The sequence below is a fragment of the Ciconia boyciana genome, chromosome 17 (genome assembly GCF_034638445.1).
Source record: "Ciconia boyciana chromosome 17, ASM3463844v1, whole genome shotgun sequence".
NCBI classification, from domain to species: Eukaryota; Metazoa; Chordata; class Aves; order Ciconiiformes; family Ciconiidae; genus Ciconia; species Ciconia boyciana.
Window position 1 is genome coordinate 1,429,821 of NC_132950.1, and position 23,258 is coordinate 1,453,078.

Below are 23,258 nucleotides of genomic sequence, written 5' to 3' on the forward strand. Positions count from 1 at the left end.
GCTACCAGGAATGGGATCGCATGTTCCCAGACCCTAGGGAATGGCTACAAGATTTTGCTGTGAACTCTAATATGTGTTTCCCACCTGAAAAGCAGCAGTTGGGGCACCTCCCTCCCTCATAAAGACCTCCTCCCACCTATGGGCTGCACCAGCACTGTGAAGGAGCTAGACTGACATTATCTGTAATGTCCAATGGATTAAAGAAAGTTCCGTTTTCAAGATCGAGTTTACTTATCTCTGGTATTCACACAGGTATTCAATATTTGGGTATTCAAAAAGAGACACCCAAATCCAAGATATGCTACAACCCATCATGGGCTAGAACGCAGCTGGAGCCAGCAAACCAGTCACACCAGCCTCTGCTTCAACTGGAAAGCTCTGATGCTTAAATTGGAAATCTGCTCAATAAATAAATTACCCCAAATATGCTGGGAAACCTTACTGTCTGGTGGGGCGCTTCTCCTCCTCTCCCTGCTCTCCTTTCTGATTCATGGGAGAAATTTGCACAGGCAGGGTTTTATTATGCAAATACCTGCAGGCACTTAATGGGATGGTCTTTATTATGTTATATTTCACAGTTTTGGCCTTAATGAATGCAACTGCAGTGCTAAGCTTTCTCCTGTAACATTATGAAGGAACCAGAAGTTTCTCCTCTCTGTACCTGCAGGGAGATCCCAGTGACCCTGGAGCAGAGGTGCAGGGCAGGCTTACAGAGCTCTTAGGAGCAGGAATTCAACTACTGGTGTTGAGCACTTCTATGTAATTTATGTGCTTCTGGGTTGAGACGAAGGTTTGCTACAGTAACTTGCCTTTGATGGCACAGTAAATCTGTCAAACACTGGAATGTATCAGGTGGCCTGGCTCTGAGTCTTCACTCGTTGCTGTGTCACCTCCTGCGCTGCTGCAGCACAGCAGTTTGCTGTTGCGCAGTAATTTCCACAGGACTTAGGTGCTCACAACGCTTTAGACGTGGTCCTGCCCATCCAGTTCTCAGCCTAAACCCCGCGTCATATGCCAGCACTGACAGCTCTGGTTTGGGGCCGTGATGTTAAAATTAGCTGTTGGAAGGCATGGCCAATGCCAGAGTAATAAACATCACGATGCCAAGACAGAAAATGGTGGAATGACAAAGCCAGGGTTGCCTTACTGGGTAAGGGAAGAACACAGCCCGTACAGCACAGCGACCAGAACACATGCAATGAGAGGGCAGGTCTTCCCTAAAACACGCAAAGACAGATTGTTGTCCTGCAAATAAAAAGAAATCTCTGTCTACACCTTAAACGTACCTAACTTGGCATCCAGACACAGCTGGAATGGGATTGTCTCACCTAACCTCACCCAAATCAATGTTAAACTTCCAGGGTAAGACTTGTCCTCTTTGCAATGGAGCACAACAGGCCGGACCTACCCCACCGTGCAAGGTGCCACGGGTCTCCTCCTGCGGCACATCTTGACTTCTTTTGAGAGAATGTGGCTAATGGCTTCAGCCTAGAAACTTGGTGTTCAGGCAGCTTTTAGGTACAGTTTTGCCTCAATTTCTAAGCAGATTAGTAGATAAAACCCCTTCAGTACAAATGTGGCTGATCCAGAGAAGGTAGCAGGGAAATATTTCTGAGTCTGGCAATGAGCATGGACTTTTTAACAAAGAGAAAAGAAAAGCAACAGAAGAAACAGCTTTGTCACAGAGGAGTTTATCCCTGTTTCCACCCATCGCCACTACCCGCCGTGCAAGCACAGTGACGGGAGAGCCCATCATCTGCAACCTCCCTGCCTTGGCTAAATTTCCAATACAGATAGCCACAGCATCTACCTGGGAAATGTAAACAAAAGCAGGAGGTTGAAGTCAGATACATACATCAAATCCTGATGATAAGCACCCAGGGATAGAGCTAAAATGCCAGAAGAACAAGTGCTGCTACTCTGCGGCTTTAGGGCGGTCAGGCATGGTTTTGGTAATGAAAGAAAACGTAAAAGTCACATCGTAACTCTTGGAAACCCCGTGTGTCACAAGATGGCCATTCTGCTTCCAGACCTAAAGGGAAACTTGTTCTATTTTCTCCTCAAAGATTGTAGGGGAGAAGGACATTGTGCTAAGGGATTTGCGTGATGAGATGATGACCACCAGGTGTACAGAAAGAAAAACACAAAGGCAATCACAGGATTTAGGCAAAATACTGAAGTGGGGATATGGGCAGAGATAAGAGAAAAACAGACAGGAAAAGTTAGTGGGGAACTGGGTAAATTGTCCCCGGAGTTGCAGATCCTGAAAGTCCAGCTTAGAGTCTGCCATTGGTTTAACAGATGCCAGCAGCGACAGAGCTGGTGGTGTACCCCGTTTTGTTCCAGCTCTGTGGCAATTGAACCAGCAGCATTCCCGTGCTGCTTTCTTCTTAAAACATGGTGAGATAAAACCACAGAAGAGGCTGAATTAGTTCATCACCACTAACTTTCAGTATTTGACATATCCACCAATCCTCTAAAAGATAGGAGATCTAAAGTGAATCTTGGAATGATGATTTTTAATCTACAATAAGCTTAAAATTAGGGTAAGAAGCTTTTGGTTTGCTCCAAAACTTTTGGAGAGGCAAAACGAGTGCTAGAAAACTAGCTACGGTAAATCCCAGCCAAGCTGAAACAGCTAATTATCATCCTATTTAACATAGGATGTGCTATTTAACGTACAGTTAAAAAGCACTGTATGTTTTCTTTACCCAGTTGGTACGTTTTTACTCTGCAGGGTGAAAGAGAAAGGAAACATCTTCAAATGCTCTGCTTGTGTACGCTCTGCTCTGCTCATGGGCTATTTGCTTTCAGCATTATTTACCCTCGTCTGGAAGGTTTTTTCAAATTATGCTTTTACTTGCAGCTCTGGCATGATTAAGGTAATCCAGAAAACAGTTACTCTAAGGGTAGCTGGGAAAGCGCACCTTTGTATCTGAGGTATTTTTAACAAGAAGCTGGGCCTTATAAATTTGAGAGAGAAGCCAACAGACACGTTGCACATCCACACGCTGTCCTCTGTCCATCCAGCCTCTGCCGGACAGTTCCAGCAGAGTAACTCCTCACCTGCGGTCCCCAGCCGTGGCACGGGTACAATATTGCTGTGTGGTTCTCCTGCGGGCCCTGGTCAAGGCAGACGTCTTTCGCCTTGTTGTTTCGAAGCTGTAAGAAATAAAAAGTGCAGAGTTATATGGCCCCGTCTCTTCGGAGAGAAGCAATAAACTGACATGCAGCAATGTTGGGATTGCTTTAGAAGCCCCTCTTGCTATAGCAAGGATATACGGTGCTATATCACTGGGCATAATCAGGCAGAGAAAGGTTTAGTGCGCCATATGTTTTCTTTAAATACAGGGCCTAATGATGACTGCTTTTATATAATAATCATCATTCAAAGGAGACAACTTCCTTGAACACAGTTTCCTTTGTATTTGGTCATGTGTGGTGGTAACAAACATATTTTTAGACTGCCGTCAGCATGTTGCCAGGAGCCTGAAATCAATGCAGAATTGCTTGTATTTCATCGAAATCTCAAAGTGCTCAACAAGGCAGGGAAAAAAGTCCAGCTAGCGCAAGGAGCTCCTTCAAATCATCATGGGGATGCAGGAGGAGATGCAGAGATGGCAAACCAGCCGTCAAGTACTGAAGGACCCACTTCGCAGGGAGCACTGAAGTGCTGGGTTCGTGCTACAAAGCCGCATGGCCACTGAACCCCAGCCACCAGGTCTGGTAACGCAGAGACGTCCTCTCTCCAGGCTCCCCATGTAGGGCAACGGCAATAATGCCTTTGAAAATACTTTTTGGGGGCTTTTAGCTTGAAGGCATTAAGTAACTCTGATTGATAATAAATCTTTCTCAAAATTAATGCCCATCTGGGGTGCTCAGGCTGTGCTTCAAGAAGGCTTCTCAAACTGCCACTATTCCATGAGACCTATTGCAACAGAGTATTATTAGTTCCCATACATGTCTCTTTTTATATTCCCAGTACGGTCTCAAAGCCAGCAGAGATTGAATTAAGTCTCCTTACTTTATCTCGTCCTTAAGCTGTTGTGACAACGCACTGTATCCTACAGAGACCTTGTAAGGAATTAGGCTGAGTTTAAGTCAAAGGATTTTATAAAATGACTATGTATTAAAAATATACATACAGCTGCTTAATCCATGGAGTCAATGGGTAATATAGATAATTTTCTGTCAACTCAGTAAATGAGGTATTAAAATATTTTACCGTATATGGTCTCCAAGATCAGAAATAAATCCCAAAATAGGTTTTTAGAAGAAACTGTGAACAGATTTATACAAATTTATATAATTATACACAAATAGTAGGTTGTGATTCACATTCCTCTCCTTTGAGGCTATTTCTCATCAGAGACTCACCAGCTGTAAATATTACCAGTCTGATCTAAGGGACTGCTCAGCCTTAATTACCTCGCCATAAGCGACGGTGTTGTTGTATCTTCTCATTTCCGGATAAACGTGGTCCAGGTACCACTGGAAATTTCTACACTTCAAGCTCTTCCTTAACGCTTTTCTCTCAGAAACATCCCCAATGTCAATACCTGGATTCTGAAAAATAAAGACACAGCACGTCACTGAACAGATACTCTTAAAAAAAATGTAAAAAGAGCATATTTCACTGATGTTTGGTATCACTTCCAAGCCGCCTGGAAACTGCCAACAGCTGAGTAATTCCACGCACAGGCCATGCCAGGGAATTTTAGCATGTGTGTCCAAGCTGAAATCATCGTCACAGAACTCAGAAGGAAGACTTGGGTTTCACAGTCACAGCGAGGAGGAGATGTGTACTTCTCTCAGAGGTTTTGAAGGCATCCTTGCAATGGCCACCAGACTGATGCTGGACACATTTTGGTCCTGGCAAGTAATTTAGAAAAGAGAACCTAAATGGAGAAGAAAAGGTTTTGAAGGAAATATGAGAAGTGCAGGGTAACAGAGGTGAATCTTCCAACCGATTCCCCTGGGCTTTGGATGCATCTGAAAAAGACTGAATTTGTCAACGGGTACAACAACTAAGTATTTTTAAAAGATCTCACCTCCTGTTTAGGTGCTGATGTACAGGACTTCCAGAAGAGCTTAACAGCAAATGTACATCAGGATTTAAAAGATAGTCACGCGCTGACTCCTGGAAACGCAAACGCCTGACTGTGCCCTGAGCACCAAAACTCTGCCCCTTACTCACCAAGGGTGTGTGACCCTCCTAAGAGGCAACGCAGAGGACAGCACAGTTAAAAGTATAAAATAACGGGGGAAAGAAAAGACGGAAAAAAAGAAAGGTTTAAGATTCATATATAAAAGAGGCAGATAGCTAAGAATAAAGGATAAAAATTACAGGAGAAGAGAAGTTCAGGCTGAACCTCAGAAAAATCTCTTGACAATTTGGACAATTATGGGCTGAAATACTCTCACTGGAGACATAGAGGAACCCCGCTGCTCGAGCCGATTTAAAAGCAGACAAAGCTACGATATCTGTCCCTGGAGGAATAATCTTACAAGAGCCAGGGCAGGGGCTGAAGAGAGCTGCCTCCCTTTAACCTTTTATTCCATTATAGAATTTGGGGAACTAATGCAGCAGCCAGGTGAAGGAAACCAAAGGTACACTGCAGCCCCTTTTACTCCTTCCTACAGGTGTCTGGGTTTCTACTCTATTTTAGCTCCTGCTCTTGTCTTTTCCAGTGATCATTAAATACAGATGGGAAAGCAATTTTCCATTACAACGCTTGTAATGATCTTCTAATGAATTATTCACTCTGCTTCAGAGAAGACACCATTTTAATGCGCGACTGGTAGCTCATAGGTAAAAATAAAGATGATTCAGTGTAGACAGGTAGGACAGGCTGAAATCTGAGTGGCGAGATGGGACGCAGAGCAAAACAGGACCTCAAACCAGTCAGCACCTGAGATATTCAGTGCATGGGGTTTGGCTTCGTTTTGAATATAGTGGCATCACAAAAGAATTCAGTGTATATCCATAATCCCCTGCACAATACCACCTGTCAAACAAGGCTTCTCTAAAATTAAATCTCAATTTTACTGGTAAGACCTAGAAAAAAACCTCAAATTGTTTTTAGGGCAACCCAGATCTGTTTCCCCAGACCTGCCCCGAGTGCCGACTCGTGTGATGCTGCCTTTTCCGAGCCATACAGGACCTGCGGCTTCCCGATTAATTTTAATCCCTTCTTGTCGCTCTCCAAAGCTGTTCCTGAGCAGGAGCATGGTGCCTCACCCCTAAAAAGGAATCAGCCCGAGGATCGGGGCTGAACCCGCAGTAATTTATGATCCCTGCCTATGGGTGTTTGGACCTTCGGATTTTTAAGAGAGACTTGAAATCGCTCAGTCCTGCAGGCAACTCTCTGCCTCTCCAAACGCTTGGAGCAGTGCCCGTCACAGCCAGTGCCCTCCTGCCGCTTGCTGGGTAAACAGCATTTCTTTCCATCTCTATTCATCTATTTCTCAATAATGAACTAATCCAGGACTCTCCACCACCCCCAGGACGACAAACTGGCAGCGCAGGCAGCTCATCGACCCTTCCCAGGTACCTGTTCTCTAATGCAGTACAAAGCTGCGACTACTGTGGTTCTAAATGCCAGTAACTCTCCCCAGATGTAACCTTTCCTCACAAAACAGCGGCAGCTCATGTTTTTATGTTTTAATGTTTTTCAAAATGCCCCGGAGCACAGTGCTGCCAGCCAGGGACGCTGCCGCAGCAGGATCAGGACCACAGCGGCTCTTCGCAGGGGTGTGATCTGCAGGGTATGAATATTTCATGTTTATTTTTAGCACCCAAAGGGTGGCTGTAAATAACTGCTCACACAGGGTCTGGCCACTCGTGGCAACGGTTCTTCCTCGCACTTGAACAGAGCAGCCCAGCGCTTGTGCTTAGGTACGCTGCAAGAGGAGTGGGTGACGGGGGGCTCTGCAGGGCACCCTGAGCCCTCATCTCACCCCTCACCTGGAGAGCACCCCTGCCTCCCCCTCCCCACCACCCCTTCTTCTCCTTCTGGCAGGACTGGAGGCAGGAGATGGGGGGACTGGTCCGGCCGGGGGTGCTCCCAGCACGCTCCAGGCAGCGTTCCGAGCCGGGAGGCAGGAGATGCTCTTGGGTTTCATGATTAGACATAACCTGCACAGAGACCAGAGCTCAAGCAGCAGCCTTGGACCCACACAAAGTCCTCCTGGAGCCTACAGAGCTTTATGCAGAAGTGCAGGGAATCACCTAGAGAGGTCCACATGCAGGATGGGTTCCTTGGGCATGGTCAGCCTGTCTTGTTGGTGGGACCCCATGGTTTTCCAAAGACTCACCATGCTGTGACATGGCAGGATTTACATGAAAAATAAAACGTCAGATCTAAGAAAATCTAACCATTTCTGTGCAGAAATAAATATAACTACCAAAGCTACTTAAAGAGAATGGGTTTGGTGCATTTGCACACGGTGCTGCTGGGAGGGGATCTCCTTCTGTGAGATGCTGACCTCCCATCCTTTACCTCTGAACACGGTTTCTAAGCGCTGATGGCCGCGACTTTCCCAACGCTGGGAAAGCAAACAGCCCAAGCACCTGGACCACACACCGTCCGCAGAGGGCTCTGGGCAGTGACAGCACCTGTGAGCTGGGAAACCCAAGTTGGGCTGCATGCGACACGAACCTGCCTGAGCCGCAGGAAAAAACCTCATGCACTAATGATGCTGATATTAATAATCTGCTGCCAAGTGACTTTACAGACAGACTCCATCTGCGGAGCAGTGTAATGACATAAACTCATGCTGTGTAAACACTCAACGGGTAGATAAACACTACAATACAGGTTTAATTTTTAGAAATGAAAATAAAGACGCTGATGGGAATTGTAGGAATTCCTCCAAAGTCTGCAGGTTTTGCAGCATCTTTGTCAAAGCCGAGGGAGCTCTGCTGACTTCCACAGCTGGGGATGCGACCCCGGATATTTAAGGCTCTCCTTCACCCAGGGGTGCTAAATGAATTCTATAATTCAAGTTTTTAACCCAATAAAGTGAAGACTTAGGACAGGGTGCAATGGCCGTACCTCCAGCGGCAGGTTCCACGCGATGTAGACGTGCGATTTGTAGTCGTCCATCCACACCTCAGCCACCCGCAGAGCATTGCGCTTCGTGTAAAAACCAATGTTGTTGTTGTAGGGCTTCTTCTTGCGCTCGATGTGAGCCACCCTGGAGCAGGGCAGGACCTCCATGCTGCCGCCGCACAGCCACACCTGCAACACAACCGCACAACACCGTCAGGACAGGGCTCTGCCCTGATGCAAAGGGTCCACGTATAAATTAAAGAGAAAGAAGTGGTGGGTTTTGAGGTTTCTATAATATCCTGGCAAGCACAGAGCATCACATCATCTAGCTGGCAAGTGGAAACCCATGGGCAGGTTTGGTCTTTGCTCAACGGCAAGACACACAGGGATACTTTAACCCGTGCCCAGAGCAAAACACATGTCAACTTTAGAGGGATCAGGTCTATATCCAGCACGTGGTATTAATGCGTTGTAGGATCAGGTGCTGAGTTTACAGTGATGTTGCTACTAAATAAAAAGGATTAGCGACTGGAATAGTTGAAACAATTGCAAGATCTCCTCCTGCAGAAGGGATGACTCAGTGAAACATATGGCAGGGACAGATTTCTCCCACTTGAAAACATTTGTTCATTATTTTTCTTTCACATGCTGTTTAAAATTCCCTTAAATCACAGTTTACAAGTTAATAAAATCTTTTGAGATCTTCTTTTTATCACACGGAAAGGGAATTTGCAGAAAGACTCGCCATACCCAAGTTCTTCCCTCCCTGTTTGTCTTCACCAAGAAGTTATTTATCTTAAATTAAAGATGTGTATCCAGTACACCAGGCACCGGGCAATTGTTACAAACACATATGCCAAACAGGCCTAATAATCCCAGTTTTGCCTATTTTGCAGTCTGCTCCGCATTATCATTTTGCACAGTTGTTGTAACACCCATTGTTTCTGGGATCGCTTCCAGGCTCACCACCTTTTATCCCATCTGCGTTCCCTAAATTTTACTGACCCTGCTCAATCCGCTCTCCCCGCACCACGAGGAGCCTCAGCTGTATCAGCTGCCCTTTTTAATCTCTCAGTGGTGGGTTTAGCACATCCAACGCAGGGCACGTGCATCTCCCAAGCTCAGGCAACACACGTAAGGGACAGTACAGCAGGGAGACGTCTTCCCTTGGGGTAATCCTGCTCCTCGTGCTGTTCTCACTTGGACTGCTGCAGAATATAGGAGTCCACATCAAAAAATCAGAGCCCCATTTATTAGCTGGTGCATAAACATGCAGCAAAAAAATCCCATCTTACTCCTGTTCTGCTGTTTGACCGTTCTGAACACCTTTAAATACAATTTCATGCCTCCAGAGAGAATTCAGAGTTGATCTCTGAGACGAGGGGCATGCCCATCCCTCCTATCCAGCCTCAACCACACTCGCCTTTGGCCAGCAAAGTCCACGTGGTCTGCTCGAACTTTTGCAACAGGCCACATGCTGGCAAAGCAAATAAGAAGCGAACAAGGTAGTTCTAAAGAAAAATATACATATTTTCAAAAGAATATTCCCAAGGCAATAGTTTGACAGAAACCACCTGTGTTGCTTGCCTGCTCAGTTTTTTAGTTTCTCAATGTCTCGGTGAAATAGGAGCATCGAGCTCTGCCCTCAGGTGCTCCCAAAGCTGCTGGGTTCAACCGCAACGCTGAATAAAAATGCCAGTCCTGGAAGATCCCCAGCACCACCTGTTTTTGTAGTTTTGGGGTTTTGCTAGGTTTTGTCCTGATTTGAGATCAGAATAATTATTTTAAAAATGTAAAAACCGTGACGTAATTAAAATGTCATTTTCCAGCAAGTTTGCCTCTAGCAGTCAAGGTGCAATATTGTCTTTCTGTGCTTTAGTTAAATAATTCACATGGCTTTATGCTAGACAGCTTTCCTAGACTTCTGGAATATCTGTACAAACCATCTTGAAATGCACATATTGTAACAACCTGAGAGAGAAAGAGTGTTGGGCATTGTGCAAAGGGCATTGGCCATATACGTATCCACAAGCCAGTGCCAGAGAGATCAATAAAAATTTAATTCAAAAAAGGCACTTATGCAAGGAAAGACCATACTTCTATCTCCTAAATAAAGCCTAAATTGTCATTATAAATTAAAAAATCTAACTGTTTTTACAAGGCATTTATAACCATTTCTGCTGGTAACAACGGGAGCAAGGAGAACTATTACATGGGAAACGGCCAAGTCGCACCCAGCATTGCTGTCCTCAGTGTACAGAGGAGTAAACCACGGCCCCACGAAGATGTTGCTTGTTCCACATGGCCTGGCAAGGACCTTCTGTTCCTGCTGACATGCAAAAATGCACGTGAAGAGGTCCACAGGTGACAGCACAGGGACTGCAATCCAGGAGACATCCTCCATGGCCACGAAGCGTGAGGTGTCTTTGCCCTACAAGCTCAGCGTGATGCTCTGTCCTTGCTAACCACAACTGTGGAGTGGTGAACGGCCCCGAGAAAGGTCTCAGACTTTGTTCTCTTGACGCCAACATGAGATAAGCTGCGAGACACCGCAACCAAAAGAGCTCAGCAGACTCTCCATCCTCCAGCAAGGCTGGAAGTCATTGCCTGGCTGATGCCCTGATGCATCTCGGCCACTTGTGTCCATGTGCCGCAGGCAAAAGCCGCACTCAGTCGTGCACACACGCGCAGAGGCAGCCGCCTCCGCTGAGTTCACTGGCCCTAATGTCCCAGCCTGCAGCAACTCCACCCCTGTGGCACTCAGACCCTGAGGGCAGAAGGTTCTTTGGGAACCTTCATTTATGTTCCTATTGAGCAGCCATTTGTCCCACCAAAGACCTTTAACAAATAGATGACCTTCCTATTAAGTAGATTTTTCATGTTCACAGAAAATAAACCTACAATCACTTAAGATGCTCTATTTACTGCAACTAACAGCATTAACAGAATAATCAGTCCAGCATGTTGTTTCTGCTAATTCCTCGAGGAATTATCTCAGTAGATGGGTAATCAAGAGCCAGCGCAACATTACGACCAATCAGAAAAATAAGGTATTGTCACATGAATTCATGTTTAGCCTGTTTAACAAGACAGAGTCTTTTATATTGCTTCCTACAAAGGATGAAATCATGATCACTTCATTTTATAAAATATGCATGGATGGGATGTAAAGGCATGTTTAAAGACTCAAGATAGAGTATGTAACACAGCAGGTTAAATATGACGAGCAAGTCTCAAGTTTCTCCCTTATTTTCTGACATTCAAATTTCAACACAACTATTAGCTTGCCATTCATCCACCCGTAAAGAGACGCAGAACTAAAAATAGAAGCATTCCCCTCCAGTAAATGACGGTGACTCAATAACTTCTCCATCAGTCTACACACAGGAGTAATCAAACATACAAAAAGATGTTTGGATTTATAAATAACCAGTTAACACTAAATTCTAGTGAAGAAATCCCAGAGAAACAAGCAGAAAACAAATCCATCACCCAGAGATCTTTGATGTGTTTTGCAGAAAGCTGGCGGGTAATACGCTTGCAATTATTTTCCAAGCAAAATGTGACTGTCCTAAGAATTCAGCATGGAAAAGCGGCGATTCCTCTGAAGCAGTGAAATGTCCTAGTACGGCTGAAACTGCATCGGCCATCTACTTTCTAGAAGTGTTTGCACATGTGGGAGGCAAACTTTGGTTAGCATGAGACTGCATCACCTTGCTCCAGCGATGGGATGACCCAGCTTTGCTTTCTAATCGCCCAGAAGCGCGAAGGTGTCACAGGTGTGCGAAAGCATGTGTGAAACAGCCAGCATCTCAGTGACCCGCACTGGGGATAACCCAAAATTATCCCCCAAATTATCTGGGAGCAGATTCGGCGTGATGCAATACAGCAGCAGAGCTACAAGGGAGGTCCAGGCACCTCTCTTGTGCACGCGTACCTGCATGTTAGTGTGGGCGTGCAAGTACTCGGCAATACTCAATAGCAACATATTCCTCCACCTCCCAGCCAAGGCATCAGCATCTCCTCTGCCATCCGCCTTCAGGCCTCCATTTGCAAAATCAAAGAGTTGTTTTTACGTTGCTCTTGTGGAGCACTCTATACGTCATTCCTAATGACAGCTAGGACATGAGTAAACGTAGCATTTGGGAGCATCCTGGAAAACAGCGGTGACCAGGCCTGTTAGACGGGACTGCAAGCAAGCCGAGGGAGGAGACACCCTGGCACTGCCTGGGGAAGTGCACGTCCCCTGCGGTTACCGCACTCCTGGTAATGAAGGGAGAATGGAAGACTGCTCACAAAATGCAGCCTACCGATGGTCCTTTGTGCACATAATAGAGACAGCAAGAAAATCCCAATTTCGCTTGAGCAGCTCATTGCAACAGCCGCAGAAACCATTTTCAAAGTGTTAAGCAGTTAAGAACAATTACTGTCCATGATCCCCTTTGCCCTCAAAAATATACTGCAGCTATCAATTTGCTTTGCTACTGTCTGCCAGAGCCAGCAATTACTCTCAAGGAGCATTATTTAAACAAAAGGGCTTTTGGCAATCTGCCTGATGTCAAAGGAGCCAGCCAGGCAGAAAAGGACCAGAGGAGGTCCACCACCCAGGAGGGTGCCAAAAGCCCGTCCTGTGCTACACCAGGCTCAAGGCATCATCTGCGCTCCCCAGACGAGCGGGGATAGAAATACATGTTGGAGGGGTTGGCCAAGTTCATGCCTTGAGGCTGGCAGTGCTGGTGCTATTAGTGCTTTACAGGTCTGGTTTGCTTGGAGGGAGCAACCCAGAAGATGTGTTTGGATGCCACTTGGGGCAAGCAGGAGGATGCTGGGGAGCATGGGGGGCTGCTGCCTTGTCCCACCCTCTCGTCTCCGGCAGGTCAGAGCCGCTGCCTCCACTGCGTGCTGTCCCCCTCCGCTCACCCCATGGAGCGGGGACCCCTTGGGGCTCCCTCCCTTGGGTGCAGGTGCAGCAGCACTGAAGTCCAGCCAGCACCCGCTGAGCAGCAAAGGACACACAGAAGGGAAGGCACGGCTGCAGCTCTAGCAAAAGAATGGCCGAAAAAATTAACTTTGAAAACAGAGGTTTTAATGCATATATATTAAGAAAACCTTGTTCCCCTCCCCAGCTTTCTGCAACCAGTCCTTGCTCTGCCATGGTGCCCACTGGCAGGGAAGCAGAAGATAAAATTATTAACTTGAGTATTTTCATCTGAAAATACTGACGCAGGGGCTGCTTCCCCTGGGATAGTAGAGTAACTCGTACGTTGCTCTTCTCTTCACGCGGCTGCAAGCCGTACAAGGGAATTCGGGCTCACCATCTGCTTTTGGCACAAAGAAAGCCCACATCAGAAAAAGAGAGAAGGAGCTCTGCAAGATCTGCAAGATCAGAGGCAGCACTGGGGCTGGTCCCTCGCCCCTTTCCAGCCTGCGGAATGCCAGGACAGTGCCCTGCCCCAGCACAGCACCTTCTCCTCTCAACCATCAGCATCTCCAGATGAAAAACCATACCTATTGGGCACCCCTGGGTCGCTGCCTTATATAATGCTGTGCTTCCTCCTCATCCCTGGGATATCATTAATACTACTACTACTACTACTAATAATAATAATAATAGAAGAGACAGTGACTACCTTGGATCCTGGACGTGGCATTCTAGCTGGAGCGTAGCGTGACATCCGTGATGAACACTGACAGCTCCCATTAAAGGATCCTGACTTTAGTTGCTTATAACTTTGCCAAATTTTAACTATTCCGACTGAAATATATCCTAGAACAGCTAGAGCCTGCCTGCAGTTAATGCAAAGAGACATCATGTCTAATGGTGTTAAGATGAGTCTGCGAGGTAAACTTTTAATCTCTGAATGTATTGTGACAGAAGGAAACGGGGGAAAAAACCCGCTCCTAACTTTCATTACACAAACTCCAGGCTTTTTCAGCTGATAACTTCATTTCTAAGGTGATTAGCAAAACCGTGCCTTAATTAGCAATAGATTTCCCATTTAACAGCTTTGCCTTATCTTCACCCCCTTCTTTCTTTTAAAAGTAACTTCCTAAGTTAAGGGAAAAACACAATTACCCCAGGCAGCTAGAATAATAAGGAATGTATCAGAACAAAGACCTAAATAATAAAATCGAGAAACAGAAAATAAGGCAAAGAAATAACCATTTCTCCACAAGCTCCCTTGTATAGTTCTGAGAGACGGTATCTCTCCAAATTATTCCTTTTGTCAGAAGAAACAACACTTTTACAGATACATTTCCAGCTACGTATCTGAAGCTGTTTCTGCCCTTTCTGTTCCCATTTTGGCTGTGCTCCATCCCACGTCCCCGCAGGCCAGCATGGGAGGATGTCCCCAGGGCGAAGCTTGCGCTGCCACATCCTGGTCCCCGAGATGCCAGAGCAGCAACGGGGTCAGGAAGGGGATGAAGAAGTCTCTCCCCAAAACCTCTGTAATTCCTCGTGCCCAAAGCGACGGCGGGGACGAGACTCGAGCAGGCAATGCCGACGTGGGGCAGGGCAGCCCAAGCCTAACTCCTCACCCCCAGGCAGTGGGGCCAAGGATTCCCACAGCAACGGCTTGTGCAAGGAGAGGTAAACACACTGCATTTTCGGAGCAACCACCCCTTACACTTGAAATCCCTCTTGAAGAGAGAGGTGATATAGTACCTGGCTGTTATTTAGGCATTCTCTCAACACAGAGCAAAGGCAGCGTGTTGGTCTTACTTCCTCTAGAAAGCCTTATGGTTTGGTACTTAAAACAAGTATAACTTGGCAGTAGTACCTTTATTACCCTGGCATAAGGTCCTTCTAACGTAGCGGCGAGAGACCCACACCACAGTGAGCCTGTTAAATCCAAATATCGGTAAATAAACATCTCCACACCATTAGCTGATGCCTGTCTATGGGTGACAATCAGAAGTTGCATGACTCATGGCAAGCTGGATAATATTTTATATTTTTATATATATATGCACACACTATATCCTATATAATCATTGAAGTGCTCCTTCAAGCTATTGTGAATGCCACTATCTCACGTAACAATCACAGCAGGAACTTTAGTAGAAACGTTAAGGTGAATTACATGAAGGTGGTTAAGAAACCACATACAGAGGGGAAAAAAATAAAAGAAGGAAAATCAGCTCTCTTTGGGAACTTTCTACTTCCACCGCAGTGGAATATAGTATTCATGATCTCTGTAGGTGGATACCAGCACTCCTTGAAGAGGATTGCCTTTTAATTTGAATATGTGGATTTTCACTGATCACATCAAGGGAGGACTGGTGGCGTGAGAATTCATACAAAAGCAGTGAATGTACCACCTTTGAGGCCATTTTGCTATAGATCCAGCAAAGGTGCAGTGTTGTATCGTACCCCAGACCAACAACCAGACCAACCGGATGGTGAGACATTTCTAACTGCAAGGAGGGACAAACCCTCCGGTTAAGTCGGCCTCAGAAGGCGGCAATGCCATGCGGGTAGGGACAACATCTGCATCGATGGACCCAACAGAGACCCTCCTCTTGTTGGAAATCTCAACACAACTTCATCCTGAACAACTAATAAATTATCTTGGAAACCTCTATGAAGCAGTGAAAGAGACTAGGCATCCTGCAGCTGAAAGGGGAAAAGGAATTTCATTGCTAAACCTGTAGATATGTTTTCTCTCTCATGAGGCCACGGAAACCCTTTCCAAGATGATCAGGGCCAAGCAGCCAGATCAGGTGTGGTATTCATCTGCCATTTCCTTAAAATATGATTTTTGAATGCACATGTCCTCACCTGACCATCTCAGACAATGTCCATTCAAGCAGAGAATGGAAGTGGGAGAAGAGGGTAATAGTACATTTAAAACAACAAATTCTTTTTCTTTTCGGCATTCCTTCTCTCACATTTTATCACCATGGATGATACCACTTTGGACAGGTTCCTGTCTATGTCGTGCCAGACCAATGACAGAAATGTCCAGATTGTCCAGTGTCCAAATGTCTTAGCTTTCCTGCTGAGACTACTAAATTCATTCCTTTTATAATGGCCACTTAAAAATGCCAAGTAAGAGTGGACCTCAGGTGCACAATTGACTCCACAAATCCTAACCTATAGCAATACCAGGTAATAGCCATGGTTTTAATCCTCTTAACTTGGCAAGGCACATAAATAGTTTAACACTTGACATATTGGAGATGTTAGAATAAAGCAAGCTTCACGTCAATGCAAAGCAGTGATTTCTCTGCACTGCCACAGTTCAAGGAGAATGATACATACACATCGCAATTGTGTTTGCTCAAACTGGAGGCTTTTCCAATGAAAAATTTATGCTGTGCTTCTCCAACAAATGCAAAACCACCTGTTCCAAATAGTGCATCATTCCTGGCTACAATAGGTATTGATTTGACTTTATCACCAGATAAGATACATAAGAACGGGCTTGGTGGGAAGCTACATTTAAAAGACTCCAATCACAAAGCACAGCACGGAGAGGATTAGCCATAATGACAAGCGTCCACATCCTCTTGGCTCGGAAAAACTACTGAAAAGAAGCATTCCGCTTCTCAGTGCATCAGGACTGATATTTTAATTGCTGCAAAACTAAACTATAGCAACCAGGGCGACTGTAGCTTTGTCATTGCAGTGCTTTGAAAAATTATTAAAAAAAAAAAAAGAGAGAGGAACAGAATATTTTTAAATCCACATCTTGCAAATGCTTGGTAAAACGGGAGAGATGCTCTCACACCTGAACTCCCAGCCTTGGCTGGAGCTGGAGCCAAAATTTCTATCAATCACCAGCTCCCCCATGGCCGAGTCCCACATTCCTGCAGAGCACAAAGCTCTGAAGTGGTTTGCAACTATTGTGGTATAAATCTGGGTCTCTCCTAATAAGTTTAGTACTAAAATTCCTCAGTACACTGATGTTATCTGATCAGCCTTGGCAGCATGACAAGGACCTGATTATGTTGTAATAGTATAATGCAAAGATTATTACAGACTCGTAAACGACAAGTGCCTTAAAAACAGCAGCAGCAATACCTGTAAGCCCTTTCAGAAGGAGAAGAACATGCTGGGCTTTGTAAGCTTGTAGTACAGAAATTACCTGCAGGATTTGACCCTGAACTATTTGGAAGTTGCTCTTTTTTTTTTTTTATTGCCAGTAATGTACCAAAAGCATCTTGATCTCATTTTCCTATTACCATTTCTGTCAAAGCTGTAAACATAAAATAGCATAAACAGTTCAACAAAATTTTGATCTATTTTTCATGCAAAAAAGCCTTTAGAGAAAATTATCCGTAGACTGTTCTTCGGACTAACATGATTCCATGTGGGGAGCGGCAGGAGGAGGGGGAAGGTGCCATGTATCATTTTAACCATAAGAGGCAGTTCTGAAACAGAATTATTTATGCAGAGAGAGGCAGGCGCGTGATAGAGCAGCTCCTGAGCTGACAGCACCTCAGCTCCACTGAGCTCCTTCCAGTCCTCTTAACTCCAGCACATCACGACTGTGGCTTTTGTGATCTGTAATTATAGATATCCTCTCATCAGACACTGATGGGGAAGGCGCTGGAAGGAAGCCGAGCTCCTTCATAGATGCTCATAGATGGAGACGATGGAATGTGACTCAGCCTATCCTCTCTGCAGAAAACTGCTCAAGTAACTCATCAAAAAGAGCAGCTAATGAGTTTAAAACTAGAGCATGCAAATATAGAGAGAGGAAACATACACAGTGTCTGTGTGTGTCTGTTATTTGGGGTGAATGCCTGTGAGTACGTACAGGCACGTACACACACGAGGTATTTTATGCCTTGTCAGTGCTCAAAGCCAGACTGACAGTGTTTTTACCACGGTCTTTCTCATTCATTATGCTGGAAAGGATTCTGAACAACAGTGTTGAAACAAACTGTCAGGTTTATCTAAGGCTCTCTACCTTCATTTTAGATCTTTTTCTTCTTAGGAGGGGCTTCAAAGGGTCCTGCCTGTCCCTGGTGCACGGAGCCTGCTCTGCCACCCAGCCGCGGCCGAGGCAGAAGGAGCTCCAAGCTGGTGGGATGTGTCTGAACCACAGGTATTTATGCTCCTTTGAAAAATGCTCCATTCTGAATTTTATTGCTGTGTTTTAGTTGATCATAGGTCAGACAGGAGGAAATGCTCAGAACTGATGTCCAGAAGAGTTGGAGGGAGCCAGCACAAAACCTGTTTTCTTGCCCCTGCCAAAACCAAGAGCGATGCTGCGTTGCCAGACGCTTGACTGTCACCTTAGTAATGACCTATGGGCAGCTCAGGCAGGGCAAGTGAAATTCGGAAGCTAGCTGTCGTCTGGCCCTTGTTTTGGAGGGGAAAAAGTATCTGCCCATGTTACTGAGGTAAGCCATCCTACGCTGCGGGCTGTCACGTGCTCCTGCCCAACGCACTCCCCCTCCCAGCACCGAGTCTGCTGCAGACGGACTTAGTGAGTGCAAGTTTGAAATGTTAAACTAAGGTCCAAACCAGATGGTTAGAGACCAGGGCAGCTCTGTCATATTTTTGCCATTCACTCTGCCATCTGCTTATTTCCTCTGGCAGTGTTAAAATCCCCTCTTCAGTGGAGCCATCTCGTACTTTGAAATAATGAATACTTTGCAACTCAAAGCAAGTATGAAAGTTTAAAGCCTGAGCAATTGCTGTGGCTCTGAAGCTATCATCAGCAAAACCACTGGTAACTGATTGTCACAGGCAGCCTTCAATCTCCGCTAAAAAACGATGTTAAAATTCTGGTACATGTGCAGGTAAAGCATTGTGCAAAGGCTCTCTAAGATTAATAACCTACTAACAGCTGCTCATCTCAACGGTGGTAGGCACCATCATCTGTTGAACATCACTCCTTCAAGTCTGGCCAACTCCTGAAACATTTCCCGTCAGGACAGAACAGCCACTGAGCTGGAGCTGTGATTTTAAATTTGGAAGCCCTGTCTTTGGGTGCAGCGTTTAGGGCGATAACAGTGGCGCAGCTGCTTGATCTATCCATGAAACACTCCAAGACCATCAAATTACCTTGGTGGCCATCCATCTGGACTCTCTCTTTCATCTTCAAAAGTTTCCAGAGCAAGCGGCCAGGGCTCACACTCACTGTTAGATGTTGGTTTAATAGAGACCACAGCATTTCCTTGATGTAGACATACTCTGGGTGCATGGCCACTGATTTCAGAGGACTTGAACTGGCTCACAGCAGCCAGTAATTCAACCCTTCAACTAGCACACAAAGCCAAGAGGACCGAGGCTGTGCAGTGAGTGGGGACAGATTTGGAAGGGATGGAAGCAAAAATGTGTGTGATGCAAAATGTCTTTTTTCCTCCTGTTATACACAGCACTGTTTAAAAACAGAGCTGCATTCCTCTTTTTATTAATAATAGCGCTAACACTGTTCCTACACAGTCTAATCTTGATCAAAGCCTTGTTTGGACATTAAGTCCTGCCCTCCCTGAGACCAGCAGCCCAACTCCCATTGTCTTTCCCAGGGCCAGGATTTCAGCCCCTCTCTCTAACCAGCAACAGCAACAGCTTTGTGTCAAATGCAGCAAGGATTCACATGGTTTTGGTGAGGGCTGTCGTGGACACATCTGCACGCCCGGGTGTTATGTCCTCCACATTACAAAGGGCCTTGTGTTGGTGGCAGGAAAAAGGCAAACGTGTCTTGGTCAATTCATGCTTTTCCCTATCTACATGTTTGTATTATTTATAATAATCAAAGGATCACAGGGTACCTTAAGAAAATACACCAGATCTGCTGGCAAAGCTGCTTGCATGAGCCCTCCCTAAGCCTAATTCAACGAAACCCAACGAAGGCAGAACATATTTACTATTGCACTGTTTAGGGCGACCCAACCCACTGGAACAAGAGCACCTTTGGTCGCAGCTCCGTTAGGAGATCTGAGATGACATTAACATCCAGAAGAGCAGCAGTAACCTTTCCCCAGCACAGCCACATCCACCTCTGCCTACCCCCAACTGGGCATCAGTCACGCTCATATATCTCACCACTACGGTAGGAAAGTGTCCTTCATAGCTGCCCAGAAAACACCTTGCTTCACATGAAGTCCTCTTGTAACCCCCATTGCAAATTGCTCCTTTGATCCGTGGCACCAAACTACCAGGGTAGAGATCAAAGCAGTTTTGAAATCCTACCTCTGCTGCTTGCAGACTCCATTAGCTTGTTACAGCTGGCACTCCATTCCCGAGGAGCACGTTTCAATGCTTCCCTGTTCCCGAAAGCCCAGCCATAAAGCATCTCCTTCATTTCTTTCCGCTTACCTTGGGGTCTGGTCACAGCATGGACACCACTTTGCAGAGCATCACAACTAATGATTTTTCATGAAGCAAATGCCGGCTGGCTGTCGTGCTCATTATATTGCACCTCTTCAGTGCAATTTAACGGCAGCGAGTCCCAAATGAAGCGTTAGCTCTGCGCTGTCCCCAGGTGACTCTGGCATTACCTGGCTGCCGCGCTGCAGAGGAGGTGGCACAAGCTGCTATATTAGGATGTCCTTTTGATCATCTTTCCCAGAAGGGACAGATAGGTGGGTCTCCACGCTGTCACGGTGTCTGGCCATTGCCCTGAACGCTGGCTGAAGGTTAAACTACACACAAAATTGCTGTAAATCAATCACGCGTAAGACTGCACTTGACGGGTCCATGTGGGAGCTTTATGTAAAAGATAAAACACACGGACGCACAACCGCTTTGGTGCTTAGGCTTGTTTGTGCTTATGAAAAACCTGAAATATCCCAAATTCCTTTTTTTTTCCCCTGCAGATGTACATAGTATGTAGCCCCAGAAGTATCCTGGGGAGCAGGGGGGTGGGTAGGAGAGCCATAGCCCCTCTGCACCTACAGTGCCAGCTGGCTGGGTGCGTGGCTGCGAGCATCCCAGGGCTGCGGTCCTCCCTCCTCCGTGCACCTTACAGCGAGCTCTGGTTTTGTAACTATTTTGATTTCGAACTATTTATATCACTGTGAACAGGAAAATATGCCTTCCCTATGCTCAGCTCCCACAGCCAGGATGCACAACAAGAGCATCCAGCACTGGGACCACGAGAAGTTGTGGAGCCTCTTTTCTCTACCCTTGACTGCGCAAGTGCCTGGGAAAGCTGATCTGACTCTGAAGCCTGGCCAGCTTTGAGCTGGAAGCGGACTACAGCCCTCCAAAAGTCCCTTCCAGCCTCAATTATTCTGCAATTCCTGTGCAGAGATGCTTAAGACAGATGTTTGGAGGTCACAGTGAGGACAGCACTGGGCTAGGGTAGAGAAAGTGCGACATACTGTCCTGGTTCTTCCACTGAGCATCTTGACAAGTTATTTCTGTGCTATCTACCTTTGTTCTCTCCTTTTACAACTCATGTAGTCTAACTGAGATACAATCTCACATGAGGAGAGAGGCTGTCACAACACATGCGGATGGTTCCTAGTGCAACGGCAGTCTAACCTCAGATGAGGCCCTATTCAAGATACTGGAATACAAAGAATTATTTTGTACACCAGGACTTTTAGGGATATTTTAAACTTAAATGTCTACTATGGTGGTTTTCAGATGTTTCTAATCTCCGAGTGCTGTGAAATTTTCCAGTTGAGGAGAAGATCCCTTCAGAAACTTCTCCACGTTAGGCTACTGTGCATCACGTAAGAACTTTTTTTCTTACCCCCTTCACAGACACTGTAAAATAATTCCTGGACAGCCAGTGTCCACAGGTACCAGACTGAAAACCCAGTCTGAGGTGTTTTCTAGGTTCCTTAAAGCATGGAGGAGATGGGACCATCCATCATGTGATTCTGCTAGACTAGACAGCTAAACACAGGTGAGATGGATCAGGGTATATATTCTTTTTTGTCCATGCAGCAACTAGCACACAAGGACTTGAACTGTGGCTGGAGTCTGTAAGAACAACAGGTTGGTGGACAAGGAGGACACGGCTAGGAGTCTTTTAAAGGCCAGTCTCTACTTCAGATGATCAAAGATCTTCAATAAAGTTAAAATAAAAGAGAAGCTGAATCAGGAGAAGAGAGCTGGGCAACACAGGCATATTGCCAAGTGTCGAAGGATAAACCTTAAGGAGTTCCGATGTGCACTAAAAGCACTGTTTTTCTGAACAGTCAAATCTCTCAAGTGAATTCAACCGCGCTGGAAGTTGGTGAGAACAGTCATTTCCCAAAATGCTCTACAGCTTCGCTGTAGGAGCGTCATCTGAAGTCTTTGGATTAGAGCAAACCAAAACACCTCTGAACGGGTCACAGACTCGGTTCATTGATTTATTTACAAAGTTTAGGAACTAATATTATTTATTTTGAATGAAAGGTGCAGAATAGAGATGGCGGTAAAAGCATACAGTAATACTTCCATGTGTTCAATCTGAATGGATACTGTTTATTCATTTGATAGTACTGCGGTTACCACACTTCTGTGCCTTCCCTCGTCCTGTTATGTATAGAAGTCTCACTAAATATTTAATAGATTTTGAGAATTTCAGTTCTAAATCCCCAAATGCATAGTGGTTGTTTAAGATCACCTAATATCCATGTGTTTCTATTTTCATATTACAACCCTTTTTAAAATCACTGATTAATTTACTCCTCAAAAAAAGAAAGCCTCTGTAAAATAATGATGCCCTCAATCCCCACAAAAGGTACTGCAAGCCTGGTTAGTGGCACTACATTTCACTCAGCACAGGCCAATTTTGAGACTGCATTTTAACAACATGCGCACGGTCCTTATCCGTTCTTCCCTCACTCCTCTTGTCCTTGATTTGCCAATTAGAAATAACTGCGGTGGAAGTGATACAATCCCACAATGCTGGTTTCAGACAGATTGTCACCCAAATAGCTATTAGAGAGCCATAAAAAGAGCTTATAAGGAATTTTTTTTTCCCAATGAAGCATGTTGATAAAAACAATTAATGTTTTCATTTATTTACATGTATACATACTCACAAACACATATACTCAGATATTTTATTCTAACACGAAGAAACCAATTACCATTCCCTGTAACTGAGAGCCTCAAAAAGCACCAAGAAGTACGAAAATGGTGATTATATTCTAATCAGACATTTCCAGGGAGAATATTTCTACTTTTTCAGCCAAAGCCTGGAACAGCACACAAAACAGGCTCTCACTGTAGAAATTTGTCTTTAAGTCAAAATTGCTATTTTCCAAGCCTGCCAAAATTAGTCTGCGCTTCAGGCT

General features: G+C 45.4%; 1 protein-coding gene across 2 annotated transcripts in view; it reads right to left on the reverse strand.

Moving 5' to 3' along the window:
- GALNT17 (polypeptide N-acetylgalactosaminyltransferase 17) overlaps positions 1-23,258 on the reverse strand; it is a 215,396-nt gene that overhangs the window by 11,118 nt on the left and 181,020 nt on the right. For both annotated transcript variants that reach the window (XM_072882456.1, XM_072882457.1), the window contains 3 exons: positions 8,058-8,243; positions 4,429-4,566; positions 3,067-3,162 (listed from right to left, as the gene is read on the reverse strand). In XM_072882456.1, the coding sequence (XP_072738557.1) occupies positions 3,067-3,162; positions 4,429-4,566; positions 8,058-8,243 (420 nt within the window). The remainder of the gene's footprint in view (positions 1-3,066; positions 3,163-4,428; positions 4,567-8,057; positions 8,244-23,258) is intronic.